Below are 22,451 nucleotides of genomic sequence, written 5' to 3'. Positions count from 1 at the left end.
ATCAAAATCAGGAACAGCCAACACTTTTTGTTCATCCATCAGCATGCACTCTCATTTGCCGCTTTTGGAAGTTTAATAAGAATCAGATAAAGGTTAGAGAAATATGCTTTGAAACATGGGGATAATCTTGTAAGTCCTTCATTTTCAAAGTGCTTGCAGCACATTGTCATCTTTTCTGTGCTATAGCCCTTGGGGAAAATAGCAATTCTGACCTCAAGTCAGTATTTGCCTGGAAAAAAAAAACGTCAGATCTGTGCCTCATCGCCATCACCTCAATCACAAAACGTATTAGCATGCTTGCGATTTGCTCTCCTTTGAGCTGCAAGCGGCGAATAAAAACACAGAAATTTGTCAGGAATGATGTGTCCCCCCATAACATGAAAATATCTAAAGGCACAGCGACACTTAAAGAAGAAGCAGGAATATTCCCCAGTGAATGGCAGCTGGGATGCATCTCCAAACAGAATAAAGCTGGGTAAACAATGTCACTTCTCGAATGCTTTTCACGTATACAACATTTACACAATTTTCAATTACATCCACAGCATGCAGCAGAACTTAAAACCCAACAAAAACTTAATTTTACGCATATTAATCATCATATTAATCATTTTTATTTAAAAGACTAGTCTAGTCTTTTAAATAAGACTAGATAAGATAATAAGATAATAAGACTAGATAATAAGACTAAATAATGCTGATATTTACACCTGCATTTATCCACTGAGCAAAAGCAGGAAGAAAAAGCACATTTCATCATTAAAGCTGCAAAAAGAAACTGAACTTTGCTATTCTAACGCTCCAAATGCATGAAAAATGAATGAACATACCTTCATCTCTCTATGAGTCCTCTAGGTGACCAGTGTGAGGAATCCGAGGCTGCAAAAGGGAGGATGGAGATTATGCATTACAGAGGGTGGCCAACTTCAGTCTAGCACAACAAGACACGGTTATGTTATGATGACATCACTTCTTTTGCTACAGTGGTGCACAAAAAAAATTATAAAAACCGCCTCATTTGCTGTGTTTTTTTTTTTAATTATCGCTATTATTATTAAACATCCTGATTTAGCCACTGATCTGTTGCGGGAGGACCAGGGATGGGTGGATGGGTGTATGGGTGTATGTGTGTGTGTGTGTGTGTGTGTGTGCGCGTGCTTGGGCATTCGAGTCACATTCAGAAAGTAAAGCCGTGGCAGGCTGATCACTCTCTCGTTCGCAGAGTGCTTAAAGCCGTTTATGTAATGCCTGGTGTACTGTTGCCAGTCAAGTCAGTCAGACTCGGCTCTCTTGCTCCGAAGAACACAAAGTAACTACTCGCTGTGCAACATGAGAGTCTTCCCTGCCTTTCGTCGCTCGGCACAGATAACACGGATAATGTGGTCGTTTAATACTCGCTGAGAGCCTCACGGTGCTCTGCCTCCACCGTCTGCACCGCACTGACTCTACCAACAGTACAGCAGAGGGATGACGCCATTTCTGTAGCTGACAGTCGGACAGAAAGGAGGAACACCAGCGCTGAAAATTGCTGGGACCGTACACGCAATTTTCAGCTAGCAAATGCTTAAACATCATTTTCCCCTCCGACACAAATCTCTTTTGTCTTTTTTGAACTGTTCATTTTAGCTCTCTCTCCCTCTCTCTTGTCTCGCTGCAGAGTACACGCGACAGCAAAAAAAAAAAAAAAAAAAAAAAAGAGCGATAATAACTCCGTGAAACACAGTCACAAAACCTTTATATAAACATGTCACGTCGTTAAACTGTAACACAGCGACAGCGTTGAGTTAAACAAAGTGGGAGGCATTTGAAAACTCACTTTACTCGCTCTGAAAATGTTTTCTTTATCGACAGCTCCGACATTTCGCTGACTGTTTTTTGATTGAGCTGACAAAGAAACAAGTCGACGGAGCGGTTTGCACCAAGGTCAAGCCCGAGGAAGAAAAAAACAAAAACAAAAAAAGAAAACTCACATCTTCGAGTCTTCCGACGTTTTATTGTTGAGGCAAGAGCCAAGGTCGGCAGCAGCCCCGCATTTCTGTGGCTCGGGAATGATCGCGGAGGATACGAGATCATCCGCCCCAGACAGTTCAACGAGAGAATGACTGACCGCCGCCGACAGCGCAGCTAGTCCAGAAACATGTCCGTTTAAACCCGATTACTGTTTGAATCCCTTTACCCCCCACCCCCCACACATTGTTTATCACGCACACAACACTGGGACTTCTTCTCCCCTTCCGAAACGGGATCGCATCAGATCGGGGTTCCTCGATACAACGAGGCAGCCCATCTGCTCCAGCCTACACCGGGACAAGTCGGTCGTGAGAAGCTAACGACACCGATGGCACAAAAGAACCTCCTGACAGTGCAGTTTACCTGTTAAACTACGCCGTTGGATCGTTGGTCGACGACTCGCGTCCCGCAGCCATGTCAAATACACACACACACACACATACACACACACACACAAAAACACCTTCAACGAGTCCCCCCTGATTGTTTCGAGTAATATCACTTTCCAACGTCCGTGACAGGAGCTGCTCGACTGAAGCCTCCCCGAGGATTCCTCCGCTCAGCAACAACACAACGCTACGGTTAGCCACGTCCAGAAACACTGGAAACTATTCAACCTCGAAGGAGCATAACCTTTCACTGCGCTCATCAGCCTAATTTGTGCTCACCACAACACAACTTTATCATCAAGTTGTCCGTTCTCTCATTCATTTCCCCCTCTACCCGCCCCCCTACTAAAGTACAACACACCATTAGTTAACAAGTTAGCTACAGTCACGGTTGGCTTAGTATCAGCAGGGAAGCATGCCAGTAAAATGTTCAAAATAGCGACCGCTTTGGCGAACAAAAGCAACACTTACCTTTGCTGTCAAGCTGAGGAACGCGTCTGCTCTTCGACGATAATGTATTAGTAATCCATAGGGACATTTATGTGGAAAGAATGACAGGCTTTAACGTCCGTTGAATCCCGGTGGATGTTGGATGCGGACTGGTAAAAGTGGTTTTCGCTCCGAGCTGCTGTTTGCCTTGTTGAGTAGCTGCTCTAACCTAGCTCTTTCTGTGATCCTCCGCCTTCTGAGAATGATTGACGTCGAGAATAATCCCGCCTCTCTTCAAAAGCACGACTGCCCATTGGAGAACACCATAAAACCATACGCCTTCGTGACACAGGATTGGTTGATCCGGGAGAAAAATATGCACAGTAAAGAGTTCGATGTAATCCTACTGGGTGGTTGTCACAATACAAGGAAAAAAATTCTGAAAGACTACAACTCCCACTGCTAACGAATAGGTTTGCTTGATATATGAAAGCAGGACGTCCCGATAGTGATAGGAGTGCTCTTACCTATTTGCAAACAGCAAAAAGTGTTAACAGGGCAACATCAAGGAATAAATCCAACACCTATCAAATGACATTTATTTCTCAATAGGTTCTGCGCGTGCGCTATAACGTGGCCGAAGGTTATATATTGAGCTCATCAAAGCTGGCTCTTTTAAGGCTTGACTGTTCACGGAACGGTGCGTAACATAAGCAGTGCTACTTAGCATAGCATCGTTCGAAGTAGACACGAGCACCTGGAGCTATAATGGTTTAAAAGTCTTGTACTGAAAGTCATATCGTGTGCCTTATATGCCCCAGCGTGGAAGTGCGAAGTTTAATTCTGGGAAAGGAAAGAAAGGAATGCTCAACTGGGTCATTTCGACGCGTTTATGTTAGCCCGCTTCCGCTAAGTAATTAGCAGACTGGCTAACCGGAATTCGGGGACGCCTGGTGAGCAGACCGACACACGGCAGCTAAGGTGGGTGGGGTTGGGAACTGTTAATAAATATATATATATAAAGTCAGTAAAACTGTTTTAAATTCTCTCTTATTGGAATAATATGCCAACAAAACTTGCAACAAGAACATTAAACGGTGTTTTTAACGAATTGCATATTAAATTCCTTGCGAATTGAAATCTAATTTTTGACATTTAGTATATTGTGGGGTTATAGAAATCCTTTAATCTCCCACAAATGACCACAAACTGTTGCATTTTAAAGGTTTTTTGAGGCTAATTTATCATCTATTTTTGTGAAAAACTGGTCTGCTGAATACATTTTTAAAAGAAATTATCAAAACTCCCTCACCTTTTTCTGCTCTTGAAATTAATTAAAAACGAAACTATAAAATGTTGTTAAATAAAACAGTCCCCCCCGGCCCCCACAAATGACCCAAAAGCAGAGGGCTGTTTCTTTTTTTTTTTATCAAAGGAAACCTACAAATGCAGCAAAATCTTCTGGATTATACGACTTGGCTATCTGTGTAACTAAAACCCAACTAAAGTATTACAGAGTATCTCTTTACGTCCTTTGCAAGACAAATGATAACTTTTGCAGTTCATTATGGAGCAGAATACATTTAGTTACGTACTTATGCTTGACCTATGTTTCCAGTTTGTTGGGTTTTACATGACCTGACATCCAGTTGTAGGTTTCAGGTTATACAAACAGAAACTTTCACTCTGTAAATAGTCCTGACAGTCACATTGCAAATGACATGAAAAGATAAAACTGTTATATATACAGTGTGTACATAGTTTGTGGTACACCGTCATGGTTTCATACAAAATGGCAAATATTTATGTGTAATGCTGCTCAATACTCCCTGAAAGAACTGCATGGTGGTGTTTTAAGATATCTCACTTAAAGCCAAATCATGGTGAAATTTTATCTTTTAACGATTACACAACCTAATATAGTTGTGTAAATGGTCTTGGCTGAAGATAAAAGTGGCATTTCCCATCAGTTTCCCTCATGAAATTGTAATTTATGCATGAAATGGCACAACTCCACTTCACCATTCTTGGTAACTTGTTTTGTTTATTGAAAACTTTTCAAACTTTAATAACTAGTTTTTACAGCTTTTTTTCCCTCAAGCACTGCCTTTATGTTCGACGTTCTTTCAACCTCTGCTAATATGGCAAAATGTTTAGTAATGTATTGTGAGTAGGAGGTGACCTTATCATATTTCAATAGACATCACCACACAAAGTATACATATTTCTATAACACGTCTTTGAAAATAAAACTGTTGTTCATCTATTTGAGAGGAAAATGTTTGGATTTACTGTTGGATATTTAAATCATTCTTGCATTTGCAGTAACTATAAAAGCCATACGAAGCCTTTGCTATGATCGGTCATTATTTATGTGATGCACAGCCTCCCATCCATGCAAAACTCCACTGTTGAACAGGAATTTATTTTTCAAAACAAAGTGTATTTTACTAATAATTAGAATGATTAGCTTTACTAAGCGTTTAATTATCTGCGTAGTAAATAGATGCAAAGTGTACAATGGGCTGATTCCTGTCACCTAGGGCAATATCACATCCAAAAGTAAGAAACCAGTAGGTGATTTGATGCATGGAGTTGCATACTTGCAGAATGTTTTCTCACCTTCATATACATCAGATCGACACAATCATAAACTTGACAGGAGCAACATGTTTCATATTCTATTTTTTGCTCCACATGTGGTTGTGAGGTGAAGCGTGTGCTCACACAGTGTCAAAGTAACGGTGATGGTGAAATATGTTGTCAATATATTCCGCTTTTTAGTGTATTAGTGAAGTGAACCATTAAAACTGAAAAAACGCTTTAAGATAACAATGTTTGCTGTCTACCATTGACCCTCTGCTGCGCGAGTGGAAAAATGTCTTGTTGGCATCATGCAAGCTGGTTTTTAGAGAAAGTTGGTTAACATTTGATATTGCTGTGGGGATTTTTACTTGGCTAAATTCAGTGTCACATCTGTGGTCAAAGTTATGGTTTTTTTTTTGTAAAATTTGTCAGAAGAACCAGAGCAACTGTAAATGTGGTTAAAAATGAGCAAGTTGAGCACGATAAGCAATCATACGCCTAAAGTGAACCTTTATAAAGTGAGTAGCTCAGATAATGGACTTTAATATGTTTGTTAGTTTATAAATACTGAACTTCTTGGCATTAAAATATATTAAAGATCATCTGTCATGGCGTCAACCTTCCAGACCTCTCAAGTTTTCTGGTTCTGATGCATACCAGAACCAGAAAACCAAACATTGGAGAAGCACCATTCAGTTTTTATTCTCTCCTAATCTGGAACAAATGTCCAGAAAACTTTAAAAATGCAGAAACCCCAATATCCTTTAAAGCAAGGCTGAAAACCCACCTGTTAAGATTTGCCTTTAATAACTGGAACATAATTGATTTCATCTGTATTCCAACTTTTCATAACTTTCCTTTATTATGCCACCATATTTCAATGTTTCTTTGTTTTATGCTTTTATAAGTTACAGCACTTTAAAGCTTTGTTGCTGAAATATGCTATACAAATAAACTTGCTGATAGTTTTGTGCTGAGAAACCACAGATCACTGAAGATAAACACAAAGGTCCAATCATGTGTATTCATGATGTGACCCCTTGCATAATAATGGAAAACAACTAGATTTTGAAAAAAGTGTAATAATTTCACCATTATTTCTGTAGTGTCTCATCTAACCTGCACACTTTGAGGATAATGAGACTTGAATGTGCGTTCTGATTTTCTGTATCACATTAAAAGTTACATGTACCCTGAATCAGTGAGCTCTCACCTCAATGAGTGACGCTCAATGCCTCATTTTTCTGAAAAGTAACTTCCTGTTACTAATCCAGAAGACGAAAAGCTTTTTTCTTTTATTTACAATTTTCTGTGATATTCCTGCAAATAATTTATACAATATTTTTGAGATCAGGAGATAAAAACACCCAAAAGCATGCTAGAACAAGATTTAAATTAAAAACTCTAAAATATAACTTTTTTATCAACTACATTCAACTACCTAAAATATGGAACAATCACTGAAGAGCATTACTAATTTAAAGCACATCGTCAATGTTTTTATGGTAAAACAATTTGCTCCCAAACTGTCTGTTTATCTGGGTTATGTTTATTCCGACTATGATAAATATACACAGATGAATCATATTAGCCTGCAGTGCTTTAAAAAAAAAAAAAAACACACAGCCATCTACTTCAGCTTGTTTTATTTTCCTTTCCTTGCGTTTGTTGTCTTCCAGTTTTAAGGGAGAGTTATCAGGAAGCGATGGATGGTTCCTCTCAACCCGCCTCAGACCGAATTCTGCTAGAACCGTACAAGTACTTGTTGCAGCTGCCAGGTGAGTCCTTTTGTTTTTTGGGAAATGTGAAGAAAAGAAAATAATAAATGGACAAAAAGCACTGTAGTTTGCTGAAGAATCCTGTGCAGCTCATTTGATTTCAAGCCAGTTTGTGCATTTAGGTTTTTCTAGAATATGTGTCAAACTCAAGGCCCGTGGGCCAAATCTGGCCCACTTTAGTTTTTCATGTGGTCCTCTAGATTCTATACTAAACATTAAGTTTGGTTAAATATTATGTTATCAATCAAATCAATGCAGTTTTTATCTGTTTACTGTCAAATTATATCAATCAGTCCCTCCAGTTTCTTGCAAATTATCATGGAAATAATATATAATAGGGAGTTTATTGTGAATTTTTTCTCAAAAATTGTCAAAAACTTTCTGACTGGTACTAAGCAGCGCAGTCATGATCCACGATCTATACAGCGAGTAATAAAAAGTTGCATTTACCGTCAGAAATAAGTGTAAATATTTCCAAATTAGTATTACAAACACTTTGGTTTCTATTGCAAAAAAATCACAAAAACAATCAAAATTCTGAAAAGATGTTCAATATTATTTAATTTTAAGAATTAATTAATATTTTTTAAAGTTTAGGTTTTTATCAATACATTCTAGCACAACCAGCCCTTTAAGAGCATTTATGATCTGGATTTGGCCCAAAATGAAAATGAGTTTGATGCCCTTCTCTAGAACATCCCATAATAAGATCCCTCTTTAACTCAGTAAAACAGTTATTACTGCTGATGCAACGGGCATGGCAATTTTTGATTCTGAAGCAAGATGTTGCACAAATAGATGTTTTCAGCATTGTTTGTTCATTTAAATGACAAGGCTGCCAGTGTAACATGGTTATTAGGGTAAATTGTCGGGTTGTCTGTGGCTTTCAAAGAATATCTGCTGCCGTTTTTATCCCAGGAGTTTCTGAAGGTCCATTCAGTTTGTTTCAGTCCTTCCAGGGAGTTGTAATTTCAACAATTAATGCATATTGGAAATTTTGTTGAAAACTTGAAATTCTTCACAAATGCAACCAATCATAATAATGATTTCCGTATTTCCTTTATTTCTGACCAATCACTGCAACTTAGCTGAATTTTGACCATTTACTTTAGCCTCTATTTAATTTGGCTTCCAGTTTAGCAATGACTCCTGAAAGCTTAACCTGCAAGATAAAAGCATGTGTGATGCTACACAGTAACGTTTACCTTATTTTTTTTAATCACTACTTCCGTAATTTTAGGTAGCAACAATCACAAAAAAAAATATTGCAACATTCTGGAGGGACTGATTTTTAAAATAAATATCCTGACTTTTTAAGGATTTTAGATTTAGATAATATTTTAGCTACTCGAGCCTAAAATGGCATCTGAATGCTAAACATGTTGCAGCAGCGCAGACATCCTCAACTAATGTCAGTGTCCTCAGTTTGCATTTCTAAGAAGGAATTTTTTAAAGAAGTCGCATGAATGATCAGATGAAACACTTTAATGCTGAATGGGTATAACAGCACTTTGGATCAATCTGATGGCTGAATAACCTAAATAACGGATTAAAAACAATAAACATGTTTGTTGTGATCATGTGTCTCTTTGTTCAATAAATTAGCAGCAAAAGGGGGTTTTGAAATGAAAATATAGTTTGTTTTGTCAATATATAACTTTAGATTAGCATGTAATAATGTTTAAGTAATTAGGCACTGGAATTAATTTGACTGTTTACTGTCTGCTTTGATATAACTTGTTGATAATTCAGTTTGTACCACATTAAATTTAAGTTTTAGTTGATTCGGTACACACACAACGTACACAAAGTTGTTCTGCTAAATAAAGAGGGGCTTTATTTTTTAAATATTTAAATTTAACGACTGGTGACAGACAGGAAGCTGCTGCAGCAGAACAACCTCCTGAATTATGAGCCTGTTGTTAAACGTCTTGCACATGTTTGCAACAAGCATCAGTAGTGAAGCTGAAGTAAAATGTAGTTTTAACTTCGGACTAGTTAAGCAATGTATTTCTTTGTTCTCTCTGCAGGAAAACAAGTGAGGACAAAACTTGCCCAAGCATTTAACCACTGGCTCAATGTACCAGAAGACAAACTGCAGGTGAGAAACGGCGCATTTCAAGTGCTGCTGCTCTGTTGCAGGCGAGTCTCAGCGGAAGGTGGGAAGATGATGTAGTTGATTGTTGATGTAGCACTGCTCCATTTATATTTACATGACATGTAGTGGCCTTTTTTAGAGGTTCTTGTGAGGTTTCACGACCAGAATGCAGAATTTGTCTTGTTTTCACACATTTGATTCGAAGCTCATTTCACACTTTTTTTTTTGTGCAACAAACATTTATGTTCTGGTGATGAGCAACAAGCAGGGAGGCCTGCTGGCTTCACATCGGGCTGGATCAGGGCGAGTTAGTTTTTGTGACACTTGTCTGAACTTGTTCAACTAGTCTGGAGGAAATCTGGTTAAAGATCCAATAATGAGCTCCTCTCTTTCAGTGATAACCTCCCTCTGTGTTGAGTAAGTCTCTGTTTAAGCCCTTTATAATCTCCTCATACATTCTTCTAGCACTAAGCTTTATTGAATATTTGACGCTTTGCTTTTTTAATCTGAAGTGTTATTTGTTTTCTGCTAAAGAAAAGAAAATACCGAAACAGTTACTTTATGGGATTACTTACTGTAATAAACGTATAATATAGTTTTAGTATATTGGATTCAAATCAGTTAATATTTTACCCTCTGCAAGGTGAGGTGTTTTGGTACTGTTGTGATTTTGTACAAGACAATAAGTCATTTTTTTATATATAAAAGGAAATTGATCTCCACCTGTGTGTGGTTGTGCATTTGTTTTCTGATGGCGTTTGTGTATTTTTACCTTGCTTCAAACTTTTTAGATGTACATTTTAAAGTTTATCAAAGCTAACGTATAGAGAATTAAGTTATCTTCACTTCACTTTTTTGTGCCCTCTGCAATTTAATACAATGTTTTTATTAAAAAATTTTATAAAACTTTTGGTTAAACTTTATTTGACGGGGTGTGCATAAGACTGACATGACACTGTCATAAACATGAAAGAACACCTGTCATGAATATGAAGGAGTCTTTATGAATGTTGTCATGAAGTGTCATTCGGTAAATAATGACACTTTTAAAGCAGAATTGCTTTAAAAGTTGCCTTGAATGTCCATTAAAAGTGCCAACTTTGCATTAAAGTGTCATTATTTACAAACTAATGCAAAGTTGAGACTTTTAATGGACTTTGAAGGCAAATTTTAAAGCAACTTTGCATTAAAAGGGTCATTATTTACCGAATGAGACTTCATGATAACAGTCATAGATATTCATAAAGACTCCTTCGTGTTCATGACAGTGTCATGTCAGTCTTATGCACACCCCATCAAATAAAGTGTTACCAAAAGTTTTTTTGTTACTCTTACAGTCAGTAAACAGACATTCAGTAGTTACATTGCAATAATCAATCACCCAGTGACTGAAATCAGACATTCCCCAGTAATTATCAGGTAAATTACTGAAAAAGAATCTCGGACTTAAGAGATGCAATAACGAGCAGCAAGACAATTTTTTCTCTGCTGATATTTTGCAGTTGGTTTCTGTTTTACTCTGACTTTGCGGTCACTGAAGTTTGCCGTACTTTGACCAAACCCCCTTCATTTAAATATCAGAACATAAAATAAAGAGTGAAGAGTTAAAAAGTCTCAGAAAAAAACATAAAGTAGCTTTGCAAAATAAGTGTCACAAAATAAAACATCATTATGAGATAGATAAATGTGGGAATATTTGTTTTCAGCCAGTTGTCTGTCTTTACAATATATTGAATATGTAGAAAAGGTTGTTGACCCAGGCTGTTTATTTGCTGTAGAGAGAGAGAATAACAACTGATCCTGATTTTCAGTAACACACAGGAATCCTGACAATTCTCCCAATCCACATCAGCATCGATAAACTCTGGATGGGGCCGATTAGATGGCAGCAGACCTGCTGACGCAGCTTCATTGACATTACTGTTTTTTACAGGAAGAATAAATCAAATCAGCCATTTTGATATTTTTTCTTGATTTGGTAGTTGACACTTTTGACCTATTACTGCTTATTAAAAAGGAGGTGTGCACATTGGCAAAGAGATTGACCGTTTTAATCAGTTTTTACGTTTTATTTACCTTAAATTACGTGCCTCCAGATGGCAGTATTTCTTACCTTTTCAACACTGATGGTCCTTGATCAATACAGCGAGAAACAGTCACATTTATCATCATACATAAGTGCAAATATTACAAAATTATTTTCTAATGATTCTACATTAGCACCAATGAAATCTATGATTTTGATTGCAAACAAATCAATGTGAAAAAATGTCAAATATTTATTTTTAAGAAGTACTTATCAAATGCAGAGACAGCTACTTATTCATATTTTAAGTTTTGTTAATGGATTTCATCAATACATTCTGGCACAACCAGCCCTTTAGGACATTTGTGATCTTGCTATGGTCCAAAATGAAAATTAGTTTAACTCATCTTAAATGGTCCTGAATGCTAAGTTTCGACTCGGTCTGTTTCGGTCAGCCATCACTGTTGCCTCCTGTAGCCATTTTATTATCAAATCAGCAGTAAGCTTTCGGGTAGGAATGTGTGTGTTCAGATGAATTATTGGACATCTTACTGCAGGATTCCTTTGCATTTAATCACATCTTCCACACTAAATATAAAAACACAACATGCCAACATTTCTATTTTAAGATTTCATCTCCTCCCTAAAGCTAAAATGTTTTATTTTTAGAGTTTTGAGGATAACTAATTACTCTTTACACCTGCTGGTGTTTTCGTGGTAACTCCAGTTCCAGCAGAAGCTGGCTGTCATGGTGCAGCGGGTAGCTGTGGTTTAAATCTGTGTAACAGCTCTGTAAACTCCAGCTGAACCCTTCACACAGGCCGAGAGCTCTCCTCTTGTCATCATTAGTTCACTGCTGCCAAGAAGTCGCCGCCATGGAAACAACGGCGCCTTTAGATAGACGGGGCACCGACAGTGGCACGCTGGTTTTCGTGCCGGTACGCCACAGGTCGTGGATGTTCCCCACGTTTCGTTCGGCGCTTTGAAGCCGTTTGCTTTTCTTTGCTTCTCTCTGAAAAGCGTAGTTGTTTATTTATGGTGCTCTTTCACTCTGAAATCTCTACATGAGTGCATCTGTTGCTTTGGTATGAGAGGTTTTTGTGCTTTTCTGTGACTCATGCAGCTTCTTTTAGTGAATAACGAGAAAGCAGGAGGCGCATTAAGACATGTTCTGTGCTGTGTAGCAACACATGATAAAATTACACCTTTGAAATGTGTTAAATGGATGTAGTGACAAATATTTACTCAGATTCTAACAGTTTCTGTTATATCTGTGTTGGTTTGTCTCCTATAGGTCTAGATTATTCAAAGTTGGTTAAAACACAGTTTGGAAAAGTCTGGAATTTGATTTCAGTATTTTACAGATTTGGGGGAAAAAATTGATTAAAGAAAATAGTGTCATTCCTCCAGGAAACTAGAATTTGCATCAGTTTAAATTTATCTTTAAAAAAACAATCCAGTCTGATGCAATAATCTAATTTTAGATGTTTAGTTTTTATGAGCTGCAAGCGATAAATCACCATAACGAATAGATATGGGTTGATCACATCAGCCTGTGTCTAATTAATCTGAATATTGTTGCATAGATAGTTGCTGAATTAATTTAACTTTTCAGTAATATTCAGATTTACTGAATACGACTGTTACTAAGACAAAATCTAAAATTTTGTCTTTTTATCTCTTTTGTTTGATCATTTGCTTAACACTACTATTGTTGCAGATGAAGAAATATTATAAAAGTCAAACACTGTTTTAATGTTTAAACAATCGAAATAATTAAGTTTCATTCAATTCAGCTTATTTATATAACACCATTCAAAACAAAAAAGTATTCAGTCCTATCCTTCATCATCTCCAGTTGATCCCAGTTATGAAACAATGGAGTCAAGTTCAGTTTATTACTCAATTTTCAAAAATAAAGCAGATGGATTCTCGCACACACAAAAAACAAAACACAAAGGTGATGATGTTAAAGGAAAATATAAAGTGGAATAATCTCATCTGCATAATGATGAGGGAATGATATTAATAAGAATGACACATTAGCTGTCAAACTTCATGTTTTTTTTATATTGACATTGGTCTTGTTCCATTTCCTGAATTGCTTCTTTCCATCTTCATTTTAAACATTATATTTTGTTTGTTTAGGTTTCAGATTCTGGTTTTGAAAAACGTATTAATCTAAATCTGCTTGCAGCTAATCATGCAATCCTTACAGAAAGACCTCCAGTTGACTGGAGTTGATTTGCGCTGTTTTGCCGCTGACCAGCTTGATCCTACATGTAATGGTTATTAGTTTGGACAGATTATTCTGAGCCTGCTTTGCAGTACCGGTTCCAGCCCTGTGATTGGTTTAATTAACAGATCACAGCACGAACAGGAATCCAACAAGCTTCTCATTAACTTTTCTTTAAATGTTATTTTATGGGGTGAAGACTTGTTGTTGAGGGAGACACTACAGGAGTTCACAACACAGCTGTCTGCTATTTGTAGCACTTAATAAACCAAACTTTAATGCTCCAAAAGTCGTTTTTGAGTCATCGGTTGTTGCAGCTGTAGTGCGTTGATGACTAAGACTGGATGCGGGTCCATGCCTTCACATCCTCTCTGTTTGGTTTGCCTGAAATTTTCTGGAGAAAATACTTGATGATACAGTTGGGACAAAAAAAGGTGTTTTTAGAGATGTAAAAAGTTTTTATTAGGTGCTGCAGAGGAACATCCTACTTAAGTATCTCTAACAGCAATAATGAAAGTTTAAATGAACTTTACTGCGTTTACATGCGTACCTGATTGATATTAAATTTATATTCTAGTTCATTATGAGCCTGGATGACAAAAACAAAATGGTATTCTTAAATGAAAACATTTTGAGATTAGCTAAATTACAAGACACCTTTGATAAATATAAATCTGTAGGCTTGCGACAATGACAAATTTTAGATGAAAAATTGCAATAAATGATGTTGTTTTGAGACCATTTTCGAGTAATATAATGGTCTTGGCATAATAACGCAAGTACACTCTCTCAAAGATCAATAAGCTTTAATTTCTAACAAATGTTAGAAGACATTTTAAATATCCAAAATTTTAAGATACTGAAATCTGAACAAAATGTTCTTTTTAAAAAGGGATTTTTCTCATACAATCTTTGGTAGAGATATGAGAAAAACGATCAGTCATGCAAAGGAAAACTATTGAGCTTGTTTTAATTTATTATGTGATTTATTGGTTATTACAAGAGGCTCAAACATTTCATATGCAAATCTTAAAAGAAATCTTGGTTTTGTCTGTTTATACAGATGTTTTTGCACCAAGTGATCCATTTTGATCAAACACCTCAGCACAAATTGTGAATATTTATCAGATATTTGCTTTGGGACATTGAAAAATAACCCAGTAAGTTTTACATTTGGTTCCAAATAATGGAGTATGAATCGAAATTGTGGCCATTATATAGGAATGACCAGATTTGTGTCATTTTAAGAAATTGTGAGTCTGTGCTCATGGTCTGGAGCTTTGATAGAAATTGAGGCAATAAAATAAAGAAGTAAGTTGGCTAGACGTTGGAGCTCAGCTTTAAGTCTAAAACATTTTAAAAATCTGGTTCCTGCTTTTGGGATTTCAGAGATTCAGTTGTACTTTAATGATCCTTTTGCTCTTTAACTCAAACAGCAGATTGTAGCTTTATGCTCACTGATGCTGGAGGGAGAAATGTTGGGACGCTTCCAACGTGAGGCATGTTTTTGTTTTTTTGAATAAACTACTCGACCGGTTTGGCCTTGGCAATCTGCCCAATCTAGAGAGTCTCTTCTTTGTCCTGCCAGATCCCATCCTAGCAGCTTCCACCAGCGGGACACGCCGCTCGTCTTTTCAGACAGCAGAGCGGACAGCGGGAACCTGATGGTGCTCAGAGTCCAACACGGTTTACAAGTAGAATGTCTTCCTGATGGACAGAAAAAAGGTTTATTTACAGATAAACCTCACAAAAAGATCGAAGTTGCAAACGAATGTCTATATTTAGGACTTGATGTTTTGGCTCTTTACAGCAAATAAAGTTGCTGCTAGACGTCTAGCATCCCATTAGATGCTAGATATCTAATGGGAATCTCATCAGTAGGTCTTTGCTGAGCTTTTTGATGCTCTAATTGCTCTACTGGAAATTCAGTGTCGAAAAATGTAGACATGGCGCCATCTGCTGTGTCATAGCTGTAATGCACATTTTAAACAAAAACTCTGTTTCTTAAAGTTAGGAGGTAGGAATGAAAGTTATCAATTGAGTTGATCTAAAATTGATTGATCTTACCCATGGATTATTAATTTATAAGCAGCTATTTTATTTACAAAAATCTGAGTTTTCTTTTGTATCAGGAGGGCTCACTGTCTTTTCTTTGGACAAAGGGCTAGTTTTTTATATGAATTTAGCAAAATTATTTAATTTTAACACTATTTTGCCTCTGTATTAAATACTGACTGAATAAGCAGACAATTGTGGTTCTCAGGTTATTAAACTTAAACATATTTATGAAATATAACAAACAGGAACCTCTTGGGTTGATGAAAAGAATTAAAATATGCATGACACTTAATGAATAGAGAAATGTTCATACTGTGGTTGTTCTTGAAGGAATGTTAAAACTTTGCTCCATAAAGTGCATTAACTCAAAACCAACCTTGCTCATTGCCATCATGTTTTTTTTCCCCCATTATGTTTTCTCTGTTATCTCCTCCACTTTTCAGTCATCACATCATGACCTCCATAATGCATCAGTAATTTTTAAATGAGAAGTTGACGCTGCTTGTCTCCACTGAGTGAGCACTATTAAGGTGAAAGTTGAGAAGCTAGTCGAGTGTTTATATTTCAAAATGGATAAAGCGCAGTTTCATTCTACACTGGACTCTGTTTGGAAAGATTTGTACAAACCACCAGACAGTAATTCATGTACAAATCAGAAACTAGATGCAGGAATAAACTAAAATAAAATCAAGGAAATAATTAAAAAGGAAAACAAATATATTAAAAACACAGAACCATAATGGACTACAAAGCTGCTAAATTATGTTCTGCAATAATACATTTCTTAGCATTAGGATTCACATATTAGGAATCCTTAAATAATCAGTTTCTATGTTATGTGACATAGAAACTGATTTTTCACACAAAAAAAACCATTTTCTTACATTTGGACCATTTCTCCTTCCTTCTGATATTGTTCCTCCATCTTTGTTTCTGTATAAACTGGTTCAGGATCACCAGCTGCGCCCTCTGGTGGATGGTGGCCAAACTACAACACTAAAAGGTCACTACGGACTATTAATTGCTTGGAACTAATTTTAACCTAATAAACCATTAATCGACAATTGTAAGACGATTAGGGTCCATATTGGGAGTACCATTTGTTTTGTTTTTCTCTGTTGTTGCTCTGGTGATTTTTACTTATTGAGATGAATCAACAAAGATGTTTGTGTTTTGCTCAGGTGATCATTGAGGTGACGGAGATGCTGCACAACGCCAGCTTGCTGATAGACGACATCGAGGACAACTCCAAGTTGCGTCGAGGCTTCCCGGTGGCTCACAGCATCTACGGCATTCCCTCGGTGATCAACTCGGCCAACTACGTGTACTTCCTGGGGCTGGAGAAGGTTCTGATCCTGGAGCACCCAGAAGCCGTACGAGTATTTACCCGCCAGCTGCTGGAGCTGCACCGCGGCCAGGGCCTGGACATCCACTGGAGGGACACCTACACCTGTCCCACAGAGGAGGAGTATCGCAACATGGTGCTGCAGAAGACCGGGGGCCTGTTCGGTTTGGCCGTGGGGCTCATGCAGCTCTTTTCAGACTGGAAGCAGGACCTCAAGCCCCTCCTGGACACGCTGGGGCTGTTCTTCCAGATCCGGGACGACTACGCCAACCTTAGCTCCGACGAGTACAGCGAGAACAAAAGCTTCTGTGAGGATCTGACAGAGGGGAAGTTCTCGTTTCCCACAATCCACGCCATATGGTCGCGCCCGGAGAGCACCCAGGTGCAGAACATCCTCCGGCAGCGCACGGAGAACATGGACATCAAGAAGTACTGCGTGGACTACCTGGAGAAGGTGGGATCTTTCGCCTACACCCGACAGACCCTGCGGGATCTGGAGGCGGAGGCTTACCGCCTCATCACGGAGTTGGGAGGGAACCCTCAGCTGGAGAGCCTGATCAAACATCTCAGCCGCATGCATAATGAAGCAGAGGCCTCAGCAGAGTCCAACAGAGAGACGAAATCCAGCCAAAACTACTGACACACTCCCTCACACTCCTGCTTTCCTGAACGCAGAAGATGCACATTCCTGAAAAGCTCCAAACTAACCGTTGTGACGGCAGACGAGCTCCAAGTGTGGCTTAAAATAGTACCCATGGCTAATTCTTACATCTGAAGTGCTGCAGTGCTCTCAGGAATAGAAATTAAGCAGCAGAACTACAGTCAGTTTCTGCTTTACCACTTGACAAGATTATTTTAAAAAAATCATAAATCTTGAAAGCCTTTTCTTCTGATGCACACTTCAGTGGATCTAAGTGCTTTTTGTCGGTTCCAGTTAATCCAGTTAATTGAGTGAACGTTGTTTTTGATTTAAATCTCTAACCGGAGTGATTTGAGGTCCCATAATGGCTGAATCAGCAGGGAGTCGATTCAGCCCTGCAGAAAAACAGCCGTGTGGTTTGTTCTGATTGCTCTGTAACAATGATGTTAGTGACTGTTTCCACGCAGTCGTCTCACAGCACAAATCCTCACAGCTACTGTGATGCTCACATATTTATATATTGACACTGCTGTATTCTAGGATCTTGTTTGAATTTCTTGAATAAAAAAATGTTTAAATCTAAATTATGTTTTGATTTATAAATCTGTTCTCACTGGCATGAAGTCTTCTTCTAGTCTGGTTTATTCGAACTCTGGGAAAACAGCGCCATCTTTTGACGACTGGACCATTAATTTTACCTAACATATTAGTCAACTGTATGAAAATAGGAGAATTTGTTGCATTAAAATGTTGGCTAAAAAATTATTCATTTTTTAAAATGTATATAACAAATCTGAATAATTACACTGGAGTTCCACAACAGAATGACAAAAAAGTAATTAAAATAGATCTGGCTTTTTGTCAATATTTTGAAAACTAGGCTTTATTTCTTCATAAATTATAACTTGCAGATCTAAATATTGAGTTTCCAGACTTTATTTCTCATTTCGTAATCTGAAATATGGGTCTGAATTTCTGAAAAACTGGGATATTTTGGTGATTTATACGTAGATAAATCTTGAAATTTTAGTCCAACTCTTCGATAGTCTAAACACAAATTTAAAATAAAGGAAAAAATATGGAAATTCAGATCTTTTCTAACTAAATGAGCTGAGGATCCTTATCTCATTTTTTCCCCTAGATTTGTGACAGTAAGGACTCGCTAATCAAAAAACTGATTTAATTAATAATCATCCAATATTTCTAATATTTAAAATTATTTAAGTTGGTCCTGACGTCAAAATTAAACATTAAAATGCTTCTTTCCTGAAATGAAAATTATTTAATCAAACCCAGCAGCATTAACTTCTGATTTGTACTGAGGAAAACAAATGTCAACACTGTCTCAAAATCTAGAAAACGAGTCTTAAAAATTCCATATTTTCAAACCGGAACAGCCTTGTAAACATCCTAGCAGTTATTTTTTATTTTTTTGTAATCGAGAAAGAGCAGCTGAAATGAATCACCAAAAGCCCAAAGTCAATGACATTCACGCCTATGATGAGTGGATTTAACCTTCTAACCAGAACTGTTTTTGTTTCTCGGGCGGCTCGCCGTCTACCTCCGTTTGAGGAGCTCTGACTACCAGTGAGCAGAGAGATAAAGACGCCCGGGGTTTTCTTGGATTTTTGTCCTTGTGTTGGTTACAATTCATCTAAATCCGGCATTATCTGCTGTCTCTGTTAATTTGAGTTTCTCCCTCAGCTGCCGAAAGGAAACACAGTCCTGTTGATAAAGCCTATCTGTCCCAGACAGGTCTGTTGACTCACTGAAGCCCCAGCTCTTGACAGCTGCGGTTCAATTAATCATGTGTGTTTTTTGGATTGCATTGTGCCGTCACATCTATTCATCAAAATGTCAACTTCTTGAAAATCTTTGCCCCTGCTAAGAAGTTAAGAGCCGCAGGAAAGCCCGATGCAAATGAACGCCTGATTCAATAAACGGAGAAGAAAAAGCATAAAGTCGGTTTTGTAGATCTAACTTAAGTCCATGACATAAATCAAAGCTCTCTCATGGCTTTCATTTCTCCTCTCTGGGTTGGTGAGATAGATTTTTTTTTCACCCAGAGTCTGAGTTGTGTTTGAGAAACAAACAGAATAGCTTTTGTATGAAGAGCCGCCGTCTCCCTCATGCTTTGGTTTGTTTCTCACTGAGCTGTGTCGCTCAGATCCACAATGATATAATAAAAAAGAAAAACAACAACCTTGATTTAGAGGGTGAAAACAGACTTGTCTTGTTTTTACTGTGTTTTTGTTGATTCTGCAGAAATTTCACTTTTAAAATCCTGAGATGTTGCCATAGTTTTTACAGATGTTTTATTTATTTTTTTTTTTACACCTCCTCGTTGGCAGAAAGACAGTCGTCCTTCCATCAAGGACTGCTGAGCTGTTCCTGGCAGGGCATTGTATTCCTCTTCAAGCCGGCTGAGAAAATATGAAAAACATGTCCATGACAGCTGAATGGTTTCAATTAAACCAGCTTCCAGTTAAAACCATGTTCTGTCATTGCAGCTGAATAAAATGCGCTTTAAATGACAGAATTATTAGTTTGCTGCGAGCATCCAATTATGCAGCGTGCAGCGTTCAGTGGGGTTGATCCCTCAGGAACCTCTGATTTCCATCTACTTCTTGCTCTCATCATAAAGCCGTTTGTCCAGTGACAGCCTTTTTTTTCTTTTCTTTTAAATTGGCTTTTCGGGCCAGAACGACGGCTTCACAGCAACAAAAGATTAAAAACTGTTGGGAAGCATCTTCTGGCTGCAGATTGGTGGCACTTGTGAGTGACAATAACAGCCAGCAGGGCTGACAAAATAAGCCCACAATGCCCAAGCTCATGCTAATGAGTAAATGTGTCACACTTATGTCAAAAAAAAAAAACAACAAAAAAAAACGTGCAGGAGTGGAAATCTGCTGCTTGGGGTCAGACTCTGTGTCAGCAGAAGAGTTGAAGATGGTGGGATGAGAAGAATGGATGGATTTGGGCCGGAGACGGCTATAAAAACAGAAATAAAATGGTGTTTCTTTAAAAATGACAATGGAGTCCCTGCAGTAGATATTTAAATTGTGTTTTTTCAAGAGGTCGGGTGATATTTGCAGCTCTAAAGTTTTAGTCAGGCAAATTTGGGGCAAAAAATTGTTCTTTGGATTATAAATACAGTAAGTCATGTCTGCTCTGTCGTAGTGAGGCCAAAATCTTTTTTTTTTCTTCATTTACCAGTTTGTCTAAATTTCTAATCGTGAGTAGATATTAAGTCATACATCTGTTTGTACCAAAAAAAATAATAGTTACAGGTATTTTATGTTTCTTCATTTGTCATTCATCTTCAATCCATCAATTTAATTGAGTTTATTTATATAGCACCAATTCACAACAAATGTCGTCTCAAGGCATTTCAGTTTAAACACATCCATTCCAACTGATCCTAGTTATCAAACAGAACAGTATGATTAATTAATTATTCAAAGTAGCTTAAAAGGTTTCTAAATAAGGAAACTCAGCATAAGGAACGGCTCCTAAGTGGGTTATTGGAAATTAAAACCCCAAATTAGATTTCTTTTCTTTTTTTTTTTTTTTTTAAATCTTTCCAATAAGTCTGAATTTTTGTGCAGGACCAAAAAATGTAGATGTGGTTTCCCACCTGCAACCCCTCCAACATCGAGACGTATTTAAGCTCCTATAATACTGACGTTTTACACACAACACATTTTTCCAACTTAACTATCACCAACTAGAGAATCATCTCTAAATTTCACCAAACATCTGAGGTTCAGTTTGCAATATTCATGTCGGTCTTGTTGTGAGAGTCGTCGGTGCTCCCACAGCAACACATGTTCTCATGCATAATTCTGCCAGCTTCCAAAAACCCTCACTGCGTCTGCACGTCCCATCGGGCTTGAAGAGGAAAAACAAAACACTTCCCACCTGCAGCTACTGTAACGTGTAGAAATCTGTCTTGTTACAGCGAGATTTTACCCGTGACGCTCAGATTATTCACCATGGGGAGCTTTAGAGCACACAAACAACAGGACAGATGTGTCTTATTGTTTGAGGGTCTGATGGGGAGCTTAATGGCACCATTAGTCTCATCTCAGCTGGGATTTAGACTTCTCTGACAGAAATCCTGTGTTTCAAAAAAGGGAAATGGGATTTTGAAGAAGAAGTGTTCACCGGGTTGGAGAGGTCTGATAAAAGATGCTCTCCGGGTGCATTAAGGGGAAGATGTAGGGTCCAGTGCTTTTGGAGAGGGGTTATGTCTGCTGCATCAATTTTCTTTTCATCAAATCCATCACTTGAAAACCTCCCAACCAAATGCAATGGCAAATGGCCCCGGCCCTCAACTGTGTCCATTTGACACGATGGCATTTCTTCTTTGCAGCGTCTCGCCACCCTGAATGTCCTCCCCCAGTGGAGCCATCAATCAGTTTGTTCATATTGTACATAGATTAGCATTATGCCCACACTCCATGTCAACACACCACAGAAATGTCGCTTTTCCTGTTTTACAGCCCCCATTAATATTGTTTTTGTTCATAATTGTTGCAAGTTTATTTTTTTTAAAAATGGGACATTACACGTTAACTAATATTTACATGCAAATAGAGATTATTACAATGACATATTATTATTAAGGATCTCTGTAGACAGGAACAAATGAGTATAATTCTGAAATATTTAGATCAATCATTACATGATTTGAAGTTCACAGAATATATAAGAAAATAATTATTGTTTGCTGTTTAGTAACTGCGAAATTTATAGCTATAATTTTTTATTGTATTAGTTCTTATGATGGCTTAAAACTTGTCCTAGTGGTGACTGACGAGTGTAACATTTTGAGGAAATTGCCACTGTATTGT

At 37.7% G+C, this 22,451-nt stretch overlaps 2 protein-coding genes across 8 annotated transcripts in view; one reads left to right on the top strand and one right to left on the bottom strand.

Moving 5' to 3' along the window:
* arid4b (AT-rich interaction domain 4B) overlaps window positions 1-3,304 on the bottom strand; it is a 51,078-nt gene extending 47,774 nt beyond the window's left edge. The window contains exons 1-2 of one of the 6 annotated variants that reach the window (XM_007551506.2): window positions 2,871-3,304; window positions 831-879 (exon numbers count right to left, since the gene is read on the bottom strand). In XM_007551506.2, the coding sequence (XP_007551568.1) occupies window positions 831-836 (6 nt within the window). In that variant the 5' untranslated portion in view covers window positions 837-879; window positions 2,871-3,304. Of the gene's footprint in view, window positions 1-830; window positions 880-1,970; window positions 2,320-2,373; window positions 2,468-2,870 lie in introns of those variants that run through there. The other 5 variants (XM_016671178.1, XM_007551507.2, XM_016671179.1 and 2 more) reach the window with 5 other exon arrangements.
* A 165-nt stretch (window positions 3,305-3,469) lies between these two features.
* ggps1 (geranylgeranyl diphosphate synthase 1) lies at window positions 3,470-18,179 on the top strand. 2 transcript variants are annotated; one of them, XM_007551505.2, is made up of 4 exons: window positions 3,470-3,781; window positions 7,094-7,192; window positions 9,223-9,293; window positions 16,792-18,179. In XM_007551505.2, the coding sequence occupies exons 2-4, from the start codon at window positions 7,120-7,122 to the stop codon at window positions 17,593-17,595; spliced, it is 948 nt and encodes a 315-aa protein (XP_007551567.1). In that variant the 5' UTR covers window positions 3,470-3,781; window positions 7,094-7,119; the 3' UTR covers window positions 17,596-18,179. The 2 variants fall into 2 exon arrangements, with proteins under 2 accessions (XP_007551567.1, XP_007551566.1); XM_007551504.2 differs by having other exon boundaries at window positions 3,472-3,809.
* Window positions 18,180-22,451: the final 4,272 nt, after the last annotated feature.

The sequence above is a fragment of the Poecilia formosa genome, unplaced genomic scaffold, assembly GCF_000485575.1.
Source record: "Poecilia formosa unplaced genomic scaffold, Poecilia_formosa-5.1.2 Scaffold42, whole genome shotgun sequence".
Lineage (NCBI taxonomy): Eukaryota > Metazoa > Chordata > Actinopteri > Cyprinodontiformes > Poeciliidae > Poecilia > Poecilia formosa.
This window is presented reverse-complemented; position numbering and strand designations above follow the sequence as displayed.